Below are 21,666 nucleotides of genomic sequence, written 5' to 3' on the forward strand. Positions count from 1 at the left end.
GACTTTCCTATAATAAATACATTTTATTTTATTTTTTCTTCCACACAGTTTAAGAAAACCAGACATTAGTATAAGCTGGAAGAACATCTCTGAGTTTGGACATAGATCTCTGCCTTTTCATCCATAATGGATTGTCAACTGGAAAATCAGAGGCTGGCATTCAACAATATGTTATAAAGTGTTGTTATACAGTGTGAATAGGTGTTTCATATAAAAAGGGTACCATGACCAAAATAAATTTGGGACACAGCAGATCCAAAGGAAAGGTTTCTCCAGTGCATCCGAAAACAGCATTCCTCTCCACCCTGCCTTCCGCAGTACATCTCCTGGGAGCTGAGTTCCTTCCACAAAAAAACTTTGAGAAAGATTGCAGCAGACCAAATATTTAAATCACTTTGTACTCAAAAGGCTTCTGAACATCCCACTTTTAACTCTAATCAACAATGACAAATTCATGTCTTTAGAAAGAAGAGGGAGAGTTCCTTTCTAAGAACTGAGCAAAGGAAAATGAAACTCTGGGGCAATTGACTAAATGGCCTCATTCAAACATATCTGAGTTTTATCACAACAAAAATGACTGGCAAATTTTAGAGTAGTGTTTGTCAAGCAGGAGGAGGGGGAAGAAATACATCTCTTTAGGAATTCTCTCCCCCGTCGCTCCCCCCTGCCTTTGGAGACAGCAGTGGGAATATGGTACATCTCTAAAGTGTATTGAGACATGAAAACAATGCGAGAACTGCTACATTAAAAGACATCTTCCCAGTGAGGTTTCAACTGACCCACTGCCAAACTTTTTAATTTCCGGAATGGCTTAGGCAAAACTATACTCACGTTAGACTTCATAATACTTAATGATAATTAATATATTTGAACCCATTCTCACTCAACATTAGAAGCGTCCAAATCAGTGTACTGCAAACTGTTATAAAATTTTAATTTGTAACACTGTCCAAAAGTTACAATGGGACTAAGTTTACCAAACTTATAAAAACATTATGAAACATCTGGTCTTATTTTGTTGATTTAACATTTCATTTTCGTCATTAAGCATGCTGAAAAAGCAACGTAACCACAGATTAAATTAAATAATCTAAAAGTCCTTCAAATTAGTCACCCGTTATCTTTCAACTACTTCTGAGCTAAATGAAGAACCTTATTTTACTCTCTATAAACAAGAGAATTTAAAAGCCTTCATGCCTTTGGCATTACTAGAATGGAGTATTTAAACTTTGTACCTTTGTCCACCATAAGACTGAAGTTACAATAACATGAAATGGAAGCCCACAGACCCTGCTGGAGTAAGAGTCCACTAACAATGTCAGCCTCTTGCCAAAAAAACAAATTTTGTCATGCAGCTGGCAATTAATGTACCAAAAATTTACCAGCCCATATAATTCTATCAGTCTACCTTCCCCAGAGGAAGTAAACAGATAATAAAACTAATGAAATCATATTTCTTGACCACTCGCATCCAATATAAATTGTTACTTGTCCTCAGAGGATTGGACGATGAGCTATTTATAAGGCCATTCGAGTGTCTGGGCCAGTAAACCACAGAGGCAGTATACTAAGATATGGGGGTGCTCCTGAGTCAGCAAAAGAGGATCCTGCATTGTGATGGATGGCCCCTTAAGTCATTAGCAAGTGCACATCAGGGAGTGATGGGCTTCTGTTAAAAACTGTTTCGTGTCAGCATTTCTGTACTCTCTGAAAACATCATGAAACAGTGAACTTTAATTAGTAATGCAACAGATGAGAAAATACTCAGTGTTTTGTAATACTCCACAGAGGAGGAAGCAGGAGACACATTCTTAGGTGGTGAGTTGCTAAAAGTTAGACCAATCAAAACAAAGCTGATAGGCCCAGTACCTTCTGGAATTTGTGACATCAGCATTTCTGCAAGTTTGGCCCATGGCCCTCCTGACTCAGAATCACCTGGGGGACTTTCTCCAGTGCAGATCTTCTCCAGGAAACCAACATTTTAAACCAGTAAAGCAGCATCTCCTGATTTGCCTGGGGAATCTACATTTGTCACAAGCTCACCAAGTGTTTCCATCCCTTTGGCAAGGTCTTTAGCATCCTCTGCACATGAACACTAAACTCAGCAGCATGTATGAAATGCTGAAGGAACATCAAATGTATAACCTCCCCAAATATCGTGATGTCATTGGCTTAAAAGGTGACAGACAAGCACAACCAATTGGGATTGACTCAGCCAGTGCCCACTGGGTAACACATTTTACCTGTGCTGCATAATACTTGGCGGCATCAAACTGGTGACAAGAAAACAGAGCAAAACAGAACATGTAACACTTAGCCACAGGCTGTGGACTTTTAAGAAAATCCAAATCTATAATGACATGGGAACCTTGCATTGTGAAAAAGAATGTACTTGTAGGAAAAGAGGACTCTCTTTCTATTCATTCCCTTCACTAGGTGGGGAAAGGAAGAAGACCACTCCCCAAACCAGGTTTCTTCATTCTGGAATGCCTTCCCAGCCCCCAGGGCTCCCACAGACCCAACTTACTCTTTCTCAGGTTCCCCTACTGACCTTTCCAGCTCATTCTCTTCCCACTGTGGGAGCTCTTGGGAGAGGCTTTGTTACATGAAACTCATCAGATGAAGCACGTTGCATTCTGCAAGAGTAATACTACAAGGGTAGTAAAGCTTAATCCAACTATTTCATAGTAAAGCTACAAGGGAGGTATGCTTAATCCAATTGTTTAAATAGGATTGGAGAACTCACTTCAAATAAATTAAAAACTAAATGAAATATTAATGATTTGCCTGAATGAGGACTTACTTGAACCCATGTTCCCCTTTTAAAATCACACGTACGGAACCAATGCACGTCTAGAGAAATGTCCCCACGTCAATACCTTATTGACATGAACCCATTCAAAAATGCCAAGACACCAACCATTATAAATATTTTAGGCCACTGTAAACTGGTACCATGACACTGGCTTATGGTGGTTAGGAAGTTGTAGCTTAATGTTGACATTTGGCACAAAAAGCTTATGGTCTGAATTACGTTTCTTTTTTATGTAATTCTGGCTCAGGAATCCGATACAGAGCAGCTGAGAAATAAACTATGTTGCTGAGGCTGAAGATGAGACACAGAAGTATGGCTCCGGCTATCTGAGAGAACAACAGGGGCCTGGAGTGGGCCAGGAGCCATTCCTTCCTTAGAGTCTTGTCCAGAAGGATGGCTTCCATCTGCATGTGTGTGGCCAGGATCACACACACATGAAACAGCTGGTGACTATGACCTATAGCAAACACACAAAAGACCACCAAGATCAGCAATAAAAAAGGAATGGATTATTGATACATGCTATGGCATGTATGCTAAAAACACTATGTGGTGTGAAAGAAGCCAGATACAAGAGACCATATACTGTATGATTCCATTTATATCAAATGTCCAGAAAAGAGAAATCCACAGAGACAGAAAATAGATTAGTGGTTGCTTCAGGCAGGGGTGGGAGTTGGCATTAACAGTACATGGGCACAGAGGATCTTACTGGGGTGATGAAAATGTTCTAAAACTCATATATGGTGATGATTGTACAATGTGGTAAATTTACTAAAAGTTCATAGAATCATATACTTGAAATTAGGGTATTATGTGATATGTAATATATACTTTAAAAATTTATTTTTAAAATGTAATATGAGAAAAATAAAAGGGCCATCAGAGCAAACCAAATCCATTTTTAAAACAACTTATCCACCAGTCCTGTTTTTCACATGAAAAAGTTCTGCCAAAGGTTACCTCCTGAGAGCTGTCACTGATCAGCTCAGATTCTGACTTCAACACCAAAGGAGAAGCCAGCCAAATTTTCTGTTGGCCTCTTATGAGGTGCTCCTCTCCCCACTGCTGGTTAATCCCAGACACAACCAGGGGCTCTTCCTCTCCAATAACTTACAGGACCCCAGTCACCATGTATGCATCCCCAGAGGGTGGGAGTCCAGTGGAGGGTGGTTGGAGTGAACAGGGATGTGCTGATTTGGTGATTGGTGAGAAAAGGAGTCCATTGCCCAGGGCTGGGGATTGCTTTGGGGGACAGCCTGCAGAAACCATGTTTCATGGGCTGAGTTGTATCTCCCCCTCCCAAATTCATATGTTGAAAGTCCCAACCCCCAGTACCTTAGAATGTGATCATATTTGGACATAAGGTCTTTAAGAGACAATTAAGTTAAAATGAGGTCACTAGCGTGGGACCCACTCTGATTGGTGTCCTTATAAGAAGGGGAGATTAGGACGCAGACATGCACGTACACAGAGGAAAGACCATGTGAAGAGAAATGGAGATGGCCATGGGCAAGCCAAGGAGAGAGGACTTGGAAGAAACCAACCCTGCCGTCCCCTTGATCTCAGACTTCTAACCTCCAGAATTATGGGAAAATAAATTGCTGTTGTTTCAGCCACCCAGTCTGTGGTTCTTTGTTATGGCAACCCTAGCTAATACGACACAAGAGTTAAAGAGTCTCCTTCAGTTTAAAAAAAAAAAAAGAATTCAGTGTTGTACCCCCAGGACTTAACCCAGAGTAAGTATTCAATAAATGTGTCCACAGAAGGGACCAACCTGGCCATCTGCCCAACTGAGCAAGGGCAGAGTCAGGAATGAGGATGTAGGAGAGTTGAGTAGGTGGCCAACGAGTTCCTTAGGGCAGGGAGCTGTCAGCACCCCAGCCTGCATCCCCCAGGGAGGAAGTGTGCCTGGAGGGGCCACCCCTGCCTCACTCAAGCCATCCTACTGGGCTGTGTCCAATTTCCAAATCTGTGTGTGATGCAACGAAGTGGTTCCTTATCCAGCGAGAGCCGTGTACTCCAAGGACACAGGGCCAAGCAGAAGGAGGTGACCAGCTGTGCTCACCAACTGAGGCACAAACCTGTCTCTGTTAGGGCAGGAGATAAAAAGACAGAAGAGCCACGAGCACTGAACAGATGTGAAGTGTGCCTGCAGCAGGAAGAGCGATTTCAACAATCCCGCCTGGCAGGAATAGGGAGGAACTTCCTGTGGGCGTTGGAGACGGAGCCCAGCATCTGACTGACTCTGTTATTTAAGGACGGAGAACTTTCCAAACCCTTTGTTAAAGATCTGTTACTAACTGCCCATCTGGTCAATCTCCCCCCGTAGGAGTGTCTTTCTGCTCTAGGCCCAGGAGTACAGGATAGAGGCAAGTAAATAAAATGTTATTAAGAAGCCAGAGCTCGCAAAACAAGGCTCAGGGCTGTTTTTCCTGCCCCCCGCAGACTTCGTACACTACCACCTCTATTTCATCTGGCTGGAGCTGGAGCCGTGGACGTGCTGGGCAGGTTCTGTAGGCAGGTTCCAATCCCCTGGCCCTCTCATCTCCCTCCTTTTTTGAAATCTGCCCTCTAAGCATTTTGCTCATTGTAATCCCTTCTGGCAGGAGAGAAGAAGTAAAGGAGATGAAACTCTAATCAGAGCAAACAAAGCAAAATCTGGCCATGTGTCTTGGGCAGAAGATGGAAACCCATGGACAAAATGGGCTTGGGGAGAACCAAGGTTCCTGCCCGCCACCTGGGGATGAGGATCTGAATCCCCATGGTATTGATAGCTTATCTAAGGAGCTCTCAATCCAGGACTCGATCAGCCTCACCAAAAGTGGCCCAAGGGTCCCTCCTCCAGCCAGTCCCAGAGCCAGGGTGGAGGAGACACGTTACACAGTGCCACCCACTTCCCTAGACAAAGAGGAAGGAACCCTGCCGGCAGGTGTAAACCCCTGTGGTTCCGACACCTCCTCTCCACCACATGGCTTCTCTAACTTGAGTGAGCTCAGGCTCACCTGGAGAATCACACAGCTTCTGAGACACGGGATGTCTGGGGGCTGGGAGCCAAGAATCTGCACGTTCCCAGGTGGTACTGAGAATGTTGGTCCAGGGGCCATACCTGAGAACCACTGCTCTGCCACGATTCCTGGCCCCATCGTACCCACCGGAATGAGACAAAGACACTTTCCTCTCCTCAGCACAGCCCCCTGCCAGCTGGTACCCTCAGAGCCAGCTGTACTCTGTCTTTCCTCTTCCTCTTTACGGCTGGCTTACATGTTCATTTAATAACGGGATTTCACATTCTAGGTAATAATGGGACTCTCCTGTCCCCACACCTGCTGGAAATGCTTTAGAATCCTAGATCCACCTCCTCTCCATCCTCCGCCATCCTCCCTGGTCGTCCGCTGGCTACGTACATCCTGGCCTCTGTCACCTTACAATTTCACTAACCTTGGTCTGAGCCTGGAGAACTTCCTGAAGAATTGCTTCTCTCCCTGCCCCGGCCTCTCTTTGCAACTATGTGCACTGGTGTCAGGGATGGGCACCCTCCTTGGACAGGAGGGCAAGGGGCATCGGGGCCACCAGGCACTCACCGATGTAGTCGAAGCGTCCAGGAGCCAGGCGCTCCGGCAGATGCGCGGAGTAGAGGAAAGAGGCCAGGAGGGTCATGGCCATGTGCTTCTGGTGGTACAAGGTGGCTTCGTTCTGTGCACTCTCCCCGGGGAAGAGGAATAGCTGCAGGTATTTAAAGAAACGTCAGCTCTTAAAATAGATAACCAACAAGGACATACTATATAGCACAGGGAACTCAATATTCTATAATAACCTAAACGGGAAAAGAATTTAAAAAAGAACAGATACATGTATATGTATCACTGAATCACTTTGTTGTATACCTGAAACTAACACAACATTGTTAGTCAACTATATTCATTATAAAGTAAAAATTTTTAAAAAGAGAAGGAAAGAAAGAAAGAGAGAGAGAGAGAGGAAGGAAAGAAGGAAGGAACATATGTCAGGTCTTGAGAGGAGGCCTGCGGACATCCCCGCGCCTATGTATGGACTCTGTGGGCCAAGGCCGTTCCCTCTCCAGTTGTGGACCGTGTGAGCAGGCTTCCTGTTCTGAGTGTGATCAACTGAGACCCAAGGCAACTGTATTTTAATCCCCCGCATGCTCATGAGAGCCTTTGGATTATTTAATTCAAAAAAAAAAAAAAAAGAGAAAAAGGAAAGAAAGAAAGAAAGGAAGGAAGAAAAGAAAAACAACAGAAGTGAAGACAAAAATGAAAGGAAAAGAAAAATCCAGTTAGATATATCGCTACTTTTTTCCTGGGGCTAAAACGTAAGTATAGTAAAAAATGGCCTATTCACACTTGAACTCACTTCTAACCAGCACATCCCCTGAATTGATGCTCCTAATTAAGACTTTAAGGCCTAAAAATCCCTGGACGGCCTTCTGAGTCATCAAAAACTATTAATTATGGACATTGCCCTGGCGTGGAGGTCAGCACGGTTTTTGTACGATTGTTATAAATAGTGGCGGCAGCCACCTCTACGGAGGGCACTAGGCCAGGCCTTTTACGTGCATCACTTCATCGGAGCCTCAGCAATGACCCCAAGGCAGACACTATTCCCCCCATTTCGCAGATGAGGAAACTGGGCTGGAGAGGGACTTGCAAACCACTCACTGGCAGTGAAGTCAGGCTGATTCCAGAACCTGTGTGCGCAGACACATCACCACGTAAGGTAAGCCCTCCCCTCCCCCGCTGCCCACTGGCTGACGCAGCCGAGTGCCAGGAGCACCCAGCGCTCATAATAGCAAGAACCTGTGCTGTATGCCTTGGCGGCCTTGTGGGACCGGCTTGTTCTTTGCTCTGGTCTCCTGTGTGTGGTCTGTGTCCTCAAAGAAGGATTCAAGGGAATGGGCTGCATCCCCATCTCTGGGTCTCCCCCAGGCCCACACGAACTGAACAGGAGCACACGCTCAGTGCCTCAGCTAATGAAGCCAGCTCGACCCCTCTCCTGTATCCCTGGGCGCTGCCATCCTGGCCTCATGCAGCAGACCCTTACGCTGCCTCTGGGAGGGGAACTCCACCCACTGGGCCTGAGCTTGGCATTGCTGAGTCCATCAGTTCTGTTTATTTGATTATTCTCCTCTACCCCCCTGTGAAGGACAGGATGTCAGCCTCGTTTAAAGATGAGGAGGACTTCCCTGGTGGTGCAGTGGTTAAGAATCTGTCTGCCGATACAGGGGGCACAGGTTTGAGCCCTGGTCCGGGAAGATCCCACATGCCGCGGAGCAACTAAGCCCATGTGCCACAACTACTGAGCCCGCGTGCCACAACTACTGAAGCCTGGGCGACTAGAGCCCATGCTCCGCAACAAGAGAAGCCACTGCGATAAGAAGCCCACGCATCGCAACAAAGAGCAGCCCTGGCTCGCTGCAACTAGAGAAAAGCCTGCGCGCAGCAACGAAGACCCAACGCAGCCAAAAATAAACAAATAAAATAAATTTATAAAAAATTTAAAAATTAAAAAAAATAAGGATGAGGAAACTGAGGCTCAGAGAGCTTATGTTCATTGCCTAGGGTCACACAGCCAGTGAGCAATGGGACTGGGATTTGAACGTGCATGAACTTTCCCCCTTCTTGTCTTTCCTCCTACACCCTCTTTCTTTGTGTTCTCCATCTAATTCCCATCTATCCTTTAAGACCTTCATTCATACATTTGCCTTCACTACTACTATGTTAATTGATGATAATATATAATCCTGCATTTACTGGACTCTCACCACCAGCTAGCACTTTACACATTGTCTCATATAATCCTCCCCACAGCCTGACAAAAGGAAGTGTTATTACCAGGCCATTTTACAGATGAGGGAAATCAAGACACAGAGGTGGAAGATAACTCATCCAATGTCTTGCAGTGAGTAAATATTAGAGATTTGCCTCCAGAGCCCGCTCTCCTGGTCACTCTACTAAACCCCAGGCTGCCTCCCCTGCCCAGCCCTCTGCGATTGCTCCTGAGCCCCCAGTCAGCACTGGCCACTGGTGCATCTCCTATGTTCATCAGGACCTCTGGGTTCATGCCGTCTCTTAACTAGTCTGCAAGTGCCATTAAGGGAGCACCTGGGGCTCTACTCCTGTGTGTCCCACTGTGACCAGGACGGCGTTCTGACCCCCAGAGCTCAGGACACAATTGATTCCCTGATGTTGCCAACAGGCAGAGAGGGGTTGGAGCTGGGCCCTTACCCTGGAGAAGATGGGAAGGGAGTCCCAGGTGTAGGGATAAGCGAAGGCCAGGACACGAAGCATCTTACAGAGCCTGGGCTTCTGGACCTCAAGAAACCTAAATCAGGGAAGGAAAGGGGGGGAGAAATGAGAATGAAAAAAGAGTTTCAGTAAATAACACAGACATGCATATTAAAAATAACCAAGGGCGAGTCACCCACGAAAGACAAGCATTTTTGCACAAGCGCCTCCTATGGCCAGCAGCTTCTCCACCAGCGCTCTCCACTTCTCCCACCCTGATGGGAACGGCTCAGTCTCAGATGTGGAAAGAGCTCAGGGTGGGCGGGGAGGGGGAAACCATCTCCCAGCATCCTGAGAAGCAATGGCATCCAGACAAAGTCAGGAAGGAGGCACTGAGCAGAAGCCCTTCAAGGGCCAAGTTATCTAGCTGCCAAAGAGCCTTCTAGAAGTCCAGTAACCACCAGGACAGGGAGACATGTGCAGAGCGGGTGGGTCCAATGGCACAGGCTCCTGGGGTGAGGACCTCTGCGAAGGTTGAGATGCTTAGTCAGAGGCGCCAGCTGATTACCCTGCACAAGCCCTGGGTGCAATGAGGTGTTTAATTACTTAAGAGATTTCTGGAATATTTAATACCACACACAGGGATACTGGGCTGGGGAAACTGAGTAAGCATGGTCCTTCCTTCTCTCTTTCATCATCACCCCCACCTGCCTCCGGTTCAAAGACAGATGAAACCAGCATTAAAACGAGTGGTGCTGACTGTCACAAAGACAGGCAGCTCCTCCTGGATGGAACACGATGGGGCCTCAGCTGGCTTGGGCCCAGCCTGAGGAGGGGGCAGCAGCTGAGGGGGTGGGGAGCCGGGCAGCACAGATAGCAGGCTGGATACTGGGAGGGGAGGGGTAAGGAGAGGCTCCACATGAAACCACAGCCCTGAACTGGGGCTCAGGCGAGGGAGAGCTCACACGCACAGGCTGGGCATGGAGGCAGGGCAGGTACCCGCTTCAGCAGCACAGCGTACTGTGGGGGATGGATCCTCCCTTGGTGCCCACAGGGCTGCGAGGCCAGAGGACCCCCAAGGGTGGTGTGCAGAGCCTGGGCGCCGAGGCTCGTGGGGTAGCTGTTCTGGTGCAGCCCGTAAGATGAGGGAGGCGCTGGGGCCATCCCAGCCCCCCCTCGACAGTTCTGCCCCTCATCACACTCTCCAGCGGGGATGGAGTCTATGTCCCACCACTGCTCCTCACCTCTGCTCCCCAGATACCCCGTCCCAGCCCACTGGCCTGCCCCTTCTCCACCAAACATAGTCTGCTGCCCCTGCAGCTCGGGCCCATCTCCCCCTCCAGGTTATTCACGTCCCCTACAAGCCAGTGCCTGACTACAAGCCCCACTGTGCCCACATCCTTTGGCGTGAAAATGGCAGAGACACCCACATCTGCCTCCTGAGTGGTCGGGGAACTCTCCTCGAGGGCAGAGCTGGGTCTGCTCAGCTCTCCATCCCCAGCATCCAGCTCAGCATCGTGTCTGAGGATGTGACATCGCCAGGCTGCTCTGTGCTGTCCAGCTCTCAGGGCAGCCCAGCCTGGGGATCCCTGTTCTGGGTAAGAGGCGGCCACTGTGGACCGCGAGAAGCCCCATAACCTCCAGAGATCAGCTCCAACTTTGCTCCAGCCCGTGGGCATGTCCCTCCTTCTTTCCTGACCCTGTGGACACTGGGCAGAGATGGAAGAGAAGTTCAAGAAGGAGGAGGGGAAATAAGGGACCTCAATTCATCGTCCGCCAGAACAGAACCCCAGCCTTGGAAGGAACCACAAACCCCCGGGATTGGTGAGGCTGCACAGGGCCACGATCTGGCAGACACCCTGAGTCTGATCCCGTCCCTGCCCTTTGTGACCATGTCATCCAGCAGGTGATGTGACCCTTGTGTGCCCCAAAACCCTCATGTGTAACATAGGAGCAACAACAGAATCCCTGCAAGGGATTGTTGCAAGGGTTTGAGAAAATGATGCTCGCAAAGAACTTACAGCTGTGCACGGCACAGAGTAACACTCAGGAAATGGCAGCTTTTAAAAATAATGTGTGTTGTAGGAGCCATCCTCTCGCCCTCCCCATCCTGTAGCTACGTCGTACCGGAAAATAGGAACAGGAGGGACCAGATGAGTTCTGGGTGATTTGCCTAAAATCACAGGAGCTAATAAGAGGCAAAGCGAGGATTTACAGGCAGGGCCATCTGGCTGGCTTCCCACCCTCTCCCCTCGGGCAGGCAGAGCGGGCATCTGACCACTAGCCAGCCTCTGTCCTTACCTGACAGACACCCCTCTGCCCCCCAGGAGGCGATCGGAACACATTCCCGCTGCCCCAGGAACCAGGGCCCATCTCAATGGCCTTCTCAGTCCACGCTGGCAGACCCTGTCCAACCACGGCAAGCCCACTCCCTCCCTCCCCCTGCACTGCCACCGCCTATCACCTCTGGGTGCAAAGAGACTCGCTATTAAAGCACGCTCTTTCTGCGGCCACTTACACAGGAAGAAGGCTGGCTCTGGTTGGCGAGGGCCATCCCCCAAACCATGGATTTCCTGCGACTTGAGACATTTCGCCCGGCCTGATAAAGTACTTTCCCAAGGGCAAACGAACCAGCCTCTCCAGCTGCAAAGCCGAGTCTACAGGGGGAAAAAGGAGAAAAAGCAGAACAGAAGAGAGACAGCAACAAAGAGTAAGAGGCAGAAGGGCCAGCAGCCACAGAGACCGGTGGGGGCGGGGGGGGGGGGCCCTCCCACTAACAAGGTGCAATTCCAAATCAGGCCACAGGGTGTCGCCACAGCCAGAGATTCCGAGAGGGACGGGAGGGAGCCACAGCGTCCTCCAAAGCACCCCACACCCCAAAGTCTCCAAAGCCTTGCCTGGTAAGGCAATCCCTGCACCCCAGAGCTGGGAGTCAGGGAGCCAGGCCTCCTCTGCCTAGAACCAGGTGAGCAGGAAACACTGGATTTTGGGAGAAGCCTCCAGCAAGAGAGGGTTGATACAATACCAGTCTATTCTGAAACCTGATAAATTCTTATTGCAACCAAAGCTGGAAAGATTTGCAGGTGAATTCTGGAACTAGTGCTTGAAAGAAGTGGGCCTTTGGAAACATCATCCTGTTGCAGAGGTGTGTCTGTATGTGTGATGGGGGCGGGTGTTACGGTAGTTTGGTTGTTGTGTGGGTGACATAGCAGGAATGTGGACATTTCCACGTGCTGGCCCCTGGCCCTAGCAGCACTCTGTCATCTGACTGAGCCCTCTGACCTCCAGATGTATCTGAGAACCACTGTCTGCTAAGCCTCCTGTCTCCAGCCTTGATCTCCAAACCCCCTTCCAGGCCTGCCCCATGCCTCTCTGAGCTGCCACGACAGCACTGCCACGGCAAGGCTCTCACAGCACAGCTCACTATCCATCCACCAAGGATGAAAATTCATCTCTCCCTCACAGCACCGACCACAAGGCATCTCACTGAGCAAGTATGTGTCGGAAAACCAACGGCTGGACGCTTTGAATGGATGAGCGGAAAAGTGCGTACGGTGACCCGTGGTGAACAGCAAACACTGTGTAACTGACATTCCTGAGAGAGTGGTGGTGCCTTCCTGGGCTTTCGGGTGGTCGGCGGGTATGAGCAGGCAGGGTCTCTGTCACCCTCACCTGGCTCCGAGAGCCACAGAGAGGTCACACGTTCTGTCATTTTCCCCCCTCGAATGCTGCAGAACAAGAAAGCAGTTTTCTGGAACGTGTTCCTTTGAACTGAATTCCATGATAATAAGGATCGAAAGACCAGTTGGGGGAGCCCACGTCTCCTAACGGACATGTATCGTAAGGGAATGAACGCCACTAGGACCACGCTACTCTGGGAAGCATGTGGATGACTAAAGCACGACTCCTGAGCTCCACGGTCTGCCGCTCAGGGAAGGAGGTGGTTCTCGGCCACTCCCGGCCATACCACGGACTGATGAAGCGGGAGAGGGGAGGCAGACGTGGGCTTGGTGGGTAGGGAAGAAGGCAAGGAGAGAAATCTTGGAAAAGTCGCTGAAGCGGACATCATAGAATGCCCAAACCAGAAGGAACCCAAGGGACATCTTCTTAGATGCCCCTGTTTAAAGGTCGTGATTGGCCAGAGGCCGCACAGCAAGTCTGTGAAATCGGGACCCCAGACGGCCCTCGCCCTCCTCCACCTGCTTCTCCTGAAGTTAATCAGGGCCAGAGCCTCTCCCCACACACAAGTCCCCTTCCTCACTCCTCAGACACTGAAGACAAAGACAGAGAATGAAAACAAAGGGGACGGGCCTTGTAAGAGCAGGGATCCACCGACACACGGAAAGGAGAGCGGACAAGATGCAAAGGAGGCCGGACGGGCCCACGGGGGGACATCCCACTCTATCCTTGACTCTGAGCATGTGGCGTTTGCCCCTCTCTCCCTTTCTGTCCCCCAAGCCCCCACTTAAGCCCTGCAGGGCACGGGAGCTGAGTCCACAGATTTGTCTTCCTAGGAAGTTTACTGTCCTTCACGAGTATAGGGCCAGTCCTCTGTAGGACACACGAGGTGCTTCCATTTCCCCCGCCTCTCTCTAGTCCCCCTCTAGCTTCTCTCCCCGCTTCCAGCCCCACAGGCTCTGGCAACTCTGAAGCTCCTTGTTGCCTCCCAATGACATCCCATCCTCTCCGGGCCCTCGCCCTTGTCCAGGCTGTTGGCTCTGTCCAAAAGGCCCTTCCCTCCTCTCCAGCTAAAGTGTTCAACCTTCCTCAATACTCATTCCTAAGGCCACTTCGCAGAAGCCTGGGAATCCAAGCAGGTGTCATTTTGTATTATCATTATTTGCTTATGTTATATCCTGTAATGCTACACACTGAAAGCCTTTTCTTCTGGCCTTTAAAGGAAATGATGACTCCATCTGGACTTTTTGAGGGTCTGCAGTCTGCTTCTCATACTGCATGGGGCACTCTCTGAGGACAAGGACTGAGCCTCACTCACCCCTGTATTCCCAGATCTTAACATGACACTCGGAGCATGGCAGGCATTTAAGGAATGTTGAGTGGTTGGTTGGATGCATTGATGGAAGGATGGGTGGTTGGGTGGGTAGATCGATGCATGAATGGGTGGGTGGATAGATGGATGGATGGATGGATGGATGGATGGATGGATGGATGGATGGATGGATGGGTGGATAAACAGAATAAGTGGATGGGTGGATGGATAGATGGCTGGGTAGATGGATGGATGGGTGGGAAGATGGATAGGTAGGTAGATGGATGGATAGATGGATGGATGAAACAGCCACAGATATGCCCCATAAACAGAAATAATCCATTTCATTGACAAGGGAGAAGCCCCAAATGGACATTCAAGAGATTCCTGGCCAACCTGCCCTGCCAAACAAGTTTGTCTAAAGGTGCCAGGCATGTCACATCCAAAAGACCCATTCAGGGACTTCCCTGGTGGCGCAGTGGTTAAGAATCCGCCTGTCAATGCAGGGGACACAGGTTCGAGCCCTGGTCCGGGGAGATCCCACATGCCGCCGAGCAACTAAGCCCATGCGCCACAACTACTGAGCCTGCACTCTAGAGCCCGCGAGCCACAACTACTGAGCCTGCACACCACAACTACTCAAGCCCACGCGCTCTAGGGCCCGCATGCTGCAGCTACTGAACTCACGAGCCACAACTACTCAAGCCCGTGCGCCTAGAGCCCGAGCTCCGCAACAAGAGAAGCCACCGCAATAAGAAGGCTGCGCACCGCAACAAAGAGTAGCCCCCCCCCCGCCACAACTAGAGAAAGCCCGTGCGCAGCAACGAAGATCCAACACAGCCAAAAATAATAAATTAAAAAGAAACAAAAAAAGGAAAAAAAAGACCCATTCATTGTACCTGAACAATCAGGGAGGACTCCTGGCTAGAAGAAAACAATATACCCTCATGGCTTATAGGTGATTCAGGAAGATTAAAAAAATAATAATAAGTTCCAAGAATTTGCACTGGGAGTTCATGGGAAAGCAGTCCTGGATCATGAATGGCGGGACTGTTTCTTCCACCCGTGAAGCCCACCTGCCCCACCAGTCCGCAGTGCTCGCCTCCCTCTGATCCTAAGTTCGCAACAGCAGAGCCACATGGCCCCGCAGGAGCTAACCAGGCAGGACAGTGGCTCGTCCAAGCACCTGATCCAGGTGTGTCTTTGGCCCAGGCCTGTCAGTGAGCCCTCGCATCCAGGCACTGTGCCTCCGGGCCACGCTTCATCTCTCTTGGGCTGTTTTTAGCATCAGTGTTACTTTTCTATGTATGTTACGCCTTGTCTCACCCAAGGCAGGGACCCAATCTCCTCCTCTCCCCCATCCGTGGCAGCCCTCACAGCTCTGGCCTGGCACAGAGGTTGCGCTTCAGAAAGAGCTTTTAATCGCCAGAGCCCTTGAGGAATTGGGGGAGAAGGAAATAATAACCCCATGATGTCTGATTCAGTTTTCTACCCTCTGGGCAGACCCTATCTCCTCACAGCTGGAGGGGCGCTCTGACTTCCAGGAAGAGGGAAGGGGGAGTTTACCACCGACTCCCACCCCAGGGACGAAGCAACACAAAGCCCAGTCTCGAGACTGAGCCTGGAAATGAGACTCACCCCATGGCAAGCAGCTCCGTGCTTCCCACCACCTGCCTCAGGACAGGTGAGTGGAAGGCAAGTTGGGGCAAGCATTCCCGATGCTGTTTAAGGCTCTATCCTTTGATTTTTAAAGAAAACCAACCTGTCAAGTTTGGGGAACTTGCCTACCTCTGGATCCCACAAAACCAAAGTGTCACCCAAAGAAAGCTGGAGCCAGAATCATTGCGGGGAAGTTGCAGAAGCATACCTCTCCCTCCCTGTTTTCTCCTGGGGAGGGAAGAGTTGGCGGCTGCCAGGAATAAGAATTCTATGAGGCCAGCAGCAGTCTATTCGGAAGACTCAAACTGGCTTAGTGGAGTCGCGGGTAGGGGGACAGATGGCCAGGGGTGACTGCCAGCCTTCCTTGGCGCTCTTCCTAACCCACCATGAAAGGCCCCCAGCTCCCAGCACCATCTACACAGGGATGTTACCCCAATACCACCATTCCAGAGGTTTCCCAAGTAATTTCGGGTAGTTCATTTTTACCAAGAGCTGAATAAACTAGAGTAGTTATCCTAAAAAATGCCTCTTGTACTCATACTCCAATGAGCTTCTTTGAGTGGCAGGAAAAAAATGGAAGGAATAAGAGCCAGTTAGCTGGGCATGACTCATGGCCACCGGTCTTCCCCTGGGGATGTGTTGGACATTTGAATATCATCCATCACCCACCACACAGATAGGCATATCTTGTTTTACTGCACTTTGCCTTATTGTGGTTTTTGCAAATTGAAGGTTTATGGCAACCCTGTGTTGTAAGATGATAGCATTTTTAGCAATAAAGTATTTTTTAATAAAGGTGTGTACATTGTTTCTTTAGACATAATGCTATTGCACACTTAATAGACTACAGTGTAAATATAACTTTTATATGCACTGGGAAACCAAAAAGTTTGTGTGACTTGCCTTATTATGATGTTGGCTTTATTGCGGTTGTCTGGAACCGAACCTGCAGTATCTCCAAGGTGTGCCTCTATCAAGAGGCCGGCCCCCTCTGTCCCTATTAGCAGATGGCCCATTTATGGGGCACCTCCTATGGGCCAGGCTAGTGTTAGGTGTTCTGGATACATTACCTGTAATCCTTACATCCGTCTCACAAGGTAGCTGTGTTGACCCCACTTTTTTTTTTTTTTTTTGGCCACACCACGCAGCTTACAGGATCTTAGTTCCCCAACCAGGGATTGAACCTGGGCCACAGCAGTGAAAACACCAAGTCCTAACCACTGGACTGCCAGGGAACTCCCTTGACCCCATTTTATAGATAAGCAAACTGAGGTTCAAGGAGGGTAAGTGACTTGTTCAGCCACACGACAAGCTACATAACTTGTAGAGCCCAGAGCAGAAGGAAAGTAGGGGGACCCCCTTGTTCAAACCTCATTAAGTGTTTCAAAACAACAACAGCAGGGAATTAAACCAAGTGGGGAGCCCTCTTGATCACAGGGCCCTGAGTGCCTGCACAGGCGTATGCCTGTGAAGCTGGTCCTGCCCGGCCACTGGAAGTCCATCTGGAACTGAGTCCCAGGCTCCCGAGCGTCTTTTTCCACTGTCCCTTCCAACAGTCCAGGAAGCTGTGTGCTCCGCGCCGCCCCGCACCCCATCCCATCTGAGACAGAGCAGCCGGGTACCTGGAATAGCAGGAGAGGCCGGTGCTAATGCTGGTGTTCAGCACAGCCAGGGCCACGTAGTATTCGTGGAAGACGGTGTTCACCAATGCGTCCGGGAACACATAGGCAGAGTAGGCGATGGCCGAGCCTGGGAAGAAAAACCAGCCTTGGGCAATAAGCCAGGACTCAGCACTGTCTGGGCTCCTTGGGAAGACCAACCCCCCCACCCCCGCATCTGGCTGAGCCCCCCGTCATCCCCACAGACCACGAGCAGTCCTGCCGCTCCACCCTTGCTTATGCCATCACCCATCACCGCCCCCCCTCAGCATGAGAATGTTCTGTGAGCCCAGCACTGCTCCAAGGGCTTGACATGCATTAACTCACATAAACTTTACAACCACCCTCTGACATCAATCCTGCACTTAACCTCATTTTACAGATGAGGAAATGGAGGCACAGAGAGGTTTAGTAACCCTCCCAGGGACACACAGCTAGAAAGCAGCAAAGCCAAGCTTCAAACGCAGGCAGTTCAGCAACAGTCCCTGCTTTTAACTATGGTCCACGATGACACCCCAGTGTGCTCAGCTTTGCTCTGAGTGTGCACACATCTCACCTGCCTGATGATATGGGTGTCCCTTGTGGAACAATCAAGGCTGCAGGGGAGGGGGGGTGGGATGAGGGAGGGCCCTTGCTGAGGCCAGGTGTGTCACATCAGCGGGCTGGGGGACTGGCCAGCTGAGAGGCTGGGCGTGAGATGCTAGCCTCAGCATTTTGTTTTGTTTTAGGTTTTGGAGTTTGTGAGAGAAGGGTTACTGAAGGACCTTCTAGAGACCTGTCTGCTGCAGCTTTTGTTTGAAAGAACAAGGGAGATCACGCTCCTTTTCAAAGGGGACAGATGTGTCCAGGAGCCTAGACCAGATGGCCTCTCCAGGCACCCTCACCTGCTGAGGTCCCTTTTGGGAGAGGCAGCTGCAGGCCTGTCAGCCCAGAGCCTAAGATCAGGCCTAAGGACACCTGTTATCCAAAAACAAAGAACCCTGGAATGCTAGTTCAAGGCTGAACTCAACCTCAGGCCATGCAAGTTCAACCTCTGCCTTTGATCCCATGTGACTGGTGAAATCTAGTGAAGCCCAGGGATGTGCCCAGGGTCATACAGGCAGAAAGGGCCAAGAATCACTACTCCTGGTACAGTGCTCCCCACTCCTGCAGGCTACCTGTGAGATTTCAGCTGGAACTGCCTCCAGGGGGACAGATTCTTGCCTCAGGCCTGACACCATGGGGACGCTCCCACGTGGACCAGGATGCATCTGCTCTGTGTGTATTGACTGGGGCCAAGCTCCATGGGGGATATATGAGCGAAGGAGACTCAGTCCCTGCCAAAAACCGCAGTGGAAAGGGAAATTGGTGAGTGCCTCCAGGCGGGTTCCAGGGTGAGGTGGGCGTTCAGGATGGGCAGGCATGCAGTCAAGCGGCTGACCTTGGAAGTATCCTTGGAAGATAGGGGATTCTTACAGGTGCCTGAGGGCAGGGATGGCTTTCCAGGGAGCAGGAGACACCTTTGGAGACTAAGGAAAGTGAACGTCCCCTTTCAGGCAATAGGGGGCCCACCGAAGGTTTCTGAGCAGGGGATTAAGATGGTCAAAGCCTAGTGAAAGTGCACGGGAGGTCCAAGAGGGAGGGGAACAGCTGGACATCGGGGAGGAAGCTGAGCAAACGCCACCCTCCAGGGATTGAGGGTTTCCACGGGGTCGGGGAGGAGGAGAGATGGCTGCAGACAAGGAAGTCCCAGGTGGATCCCACAGGCTCTCTCGGCTGACTAGACCTTCCTTCCAGGTTTACTGAACACCCCCATGTCAGGCTCTGGGCTACGGACTGGAAAACCAGATGTGAAAGACGCATGGCTGTCCTCAGGGAGTTGTTCCCAGTGAGGGGCAGAAATGAAGGAATCAGACAGAGCTCCATGGAGGTGGATCCAGGCCCGGGGACTTGGAGGAAGCCACAGGCAGGGGCCCTGAGGCTCCCAGGCCCCGGCTCTGCCATTCACAAGCTGCGTGACCTGGGTAACTTACCTTTAGTGTTCTCACCTATAGCGTGGGTATAATGATGGTCCCCACCTCAGGGGCCTGCTGTCAGGGTTAACTAGGTAATCGTGGTAATCGCTACCTTCTGTTGCTTACTAAGTGCCAGGCACTGTCCGACACGTTTCACTTACAAAACCCATTTAATCTTTATAACACTCCTATGAGGAAGATACTATGCCAACTGTATCTTGCCTAAGAGCATATAAGTATTAGGCGGTGGTGCAGTTAGGCCGCTAAGCCCCGCGTTATGCCACCCCTTGGTGATGTGGGATGTGGGTCGGGTGCTCGGCATGGAGCCTGCCGTTATGCCTCCAAAACGCTTGCTCTTATCATAAATGAGTCTGGGGCAGGCGATCGAGGGTGATGGAAGCTGCCGGGTTAAGGAGTTTGGACTTCATCCCAGGTAACTGGGAACCTGGAAAAGTTGAAGTGGGAGGGGTGCCATGGTCAGAGGCCTTGAAGAAACCCCGCACGGCAGCTGGGTGAAGCCCAGGGGAGAGGTGTGAGGGACTAAGCCAAGCCAATGGGGGCACGGCCGATTTGAAAAGTATGTAGGAGAAACTCAACTGAGTTTGCCAACCGATTAGACAGGATGGTGAAGTGGGATGGGTGGGGAGTGAGAGGCAGGGGGAACTTGATTATTCACAGATTTCTGACTCGAAGGGGAGTAGATGCAAGGGCAGGCGCGGGGAGGATGTAGACGGTCTCGGTCCCAGGGCTGGATGTGGTGTGGAGCTTGGGTGAGCAGTTTACTAGAGATGGGGTTTGGGAGTGTCCCCCAGAGGTGTTGGGGGATGGTGTGGGCGCAGAGGAGATCTCCCAGGGAGCCTGACCACGGAAGAACAGAGGCCCAAGAATGGACTCCCAGCTGGCGCACCTATGGGGGGACGGAGGAAGGGGAACTGGTGAAGCAGGATGACCATGTGAGTGGGTGGGAGGAAAACCAGGAGGGAGTGATGCAACAGGGGCCAGAGGAAGTGGGGGAGGTTTGAGGAGCACGGGGGTGCCCCTGCATCAAAGGCTGGAGAGAGAGCCCACGGGGCCTGCGTGGATCCTGAGAGTCAGGATGAGGCTGGGGCCTCGGCAACCAGAGTTGTCTATGTATATGGGTTTGTGTATGTGTATGTACGTGTGTGTTACTAGTGAAGAGAGAGGGAGAGGGGTGGGAGAATAGGCTGGAGGTAGATCCTCACACACCCTCTTGGGCAAAGGGAAGACGGTGACTTTGCTTTCACACCTGGAGCAGGATCAGGAGGGAGGAAGCGACCAGAGCTGGGATGCAAGGGGACAGACGGATGCCCACAACTGGGGGAGAGGAGAGGAGACAGGAGGAGGGCGTTTCAACCCCCCACCTCCCCTCACTCTATCACTGCAGCTCTAACCCCTACAAGCCTCCAGACCGATGGGGTCTGTGAGCACCCCCTTCTCTGCGGGGCACGACAGAGACCAGCACTGATGTGTGGAGTTGGCTCACGCTGGCCTGTGACAGCAGATTGTTAGTGTCAGAGAACTCGCAAGCCAACTGTTAAACACAGCCATCATTAAAAATTGAATGACATGAACTTACAGTGACATGCATCATATTAACAAGAGCAACAACTGTTCAGTCAATGCACCCGCTGTATCTGTACAGAGGAATGGCTACGTAATGGGGACCTACCACGCATCTCTCCCCAGCCCTGTGTTCAGTGACGTTGGCAGCTTGAAGCCGGCCGTGGCAGGAGTATTTACACCACAGCAAACCTGTCAAAGCCACAGACCAGGACTTTGGTCCACAGAGAGCCAGTTGTTAAATATCTGCCAGCACGCCTTTGGACAAGTTTCTTATAAAACACTCATCAGGCACCCGGGCAGGGGCACTGGCATTGCGGTGACTCTTCCGGAAGCCCACCAGAGCCTCATGGTGGCCCCAGCTCCCAGGGGAAAGGGAAGGTGATTCAGTCACAGGGAAGAGGAGACAAGAGCAGGGCCTGACGTACCCAGGCTGAAGAAGTTGACAGCGCCGTAGTCCAGGAAGTAGCAGATGTGCCGGGCGTTCCTGGACATGGAGCTGAAGGTGTGTGCACAGCTGGATGCGAGGGGGTACACACAGCTGGCGCCCATGTACACGAGCAGAGGCCAGGCGTAGCTGTCATTCAGGACGTCCGTCACACGCAGGGTGCTCACAAACCTCCACGTGAAGAACCTGGAACACAGGGGGACACCCTCAACCTCCGAGACAGGGGCTCCTCTTACCGTCCTCAACCGACCGTCGTCTGCCTTCCATTTCCCTGGG

At 50.8% G+C, this 21,666-nt stretch overlaps 1 protein-coding gene across 8 annotated transcripts in view; it reads right to left on the reverse strand.

Annotated features, from left to right (window-relative positions):
* Positions 1-21,666, reverse strand: part of PAQR5 (progestin and adipoQ receptor family member 5) — an 86,198-nt gene continuing 64,532 nt past the window's right edge. For all 8 annotated transcript variants that reach the window (XM_036840854.1, XM_036840862.1, XM_036840866.1 and 5 more), the window contains 5 exons: positions 21,371-21,576; positions 17,332-17,458; positions 9,061-9,157; positions 6,400-6,541; positions 1-3,272 (listed from right to left, as the gene is read on the reverse strand). In XM_036840854.1, coding sequence (XP_036696749.1) covers positions 3,031-3,272; positions 6,400-6,541; positions 9,061-9,157; positions 17,332-17,458; positions 21,371-21,576 — 814 coding nt within the window. In that variant the 3' untranslated portion in view covers positions 1-3,030. The remainder of the gene's footprint in view (positions 3,273-6,399; positions 6,542-9,060; positions 9,158-17,331; positions 17,459-21,370; positions 21,577-21,666) is intronic.

Source organism: Balaenoptera musculus, chromosome 2, assembly GCF_009873245.2.
Source record: "Balaenoptera musculus isolate JJ_BM4_2016_0621 chromosome 2, mBalMus1.pri.v3, whole genome shotgun sequence".
NCBI classification, from domain to species: Eukaryota; Metazoa; Chordata; class Mammalia; order Artiodactyla; family Balaenopteridae; genus Balaenoptera; species Balaenoptera musculus.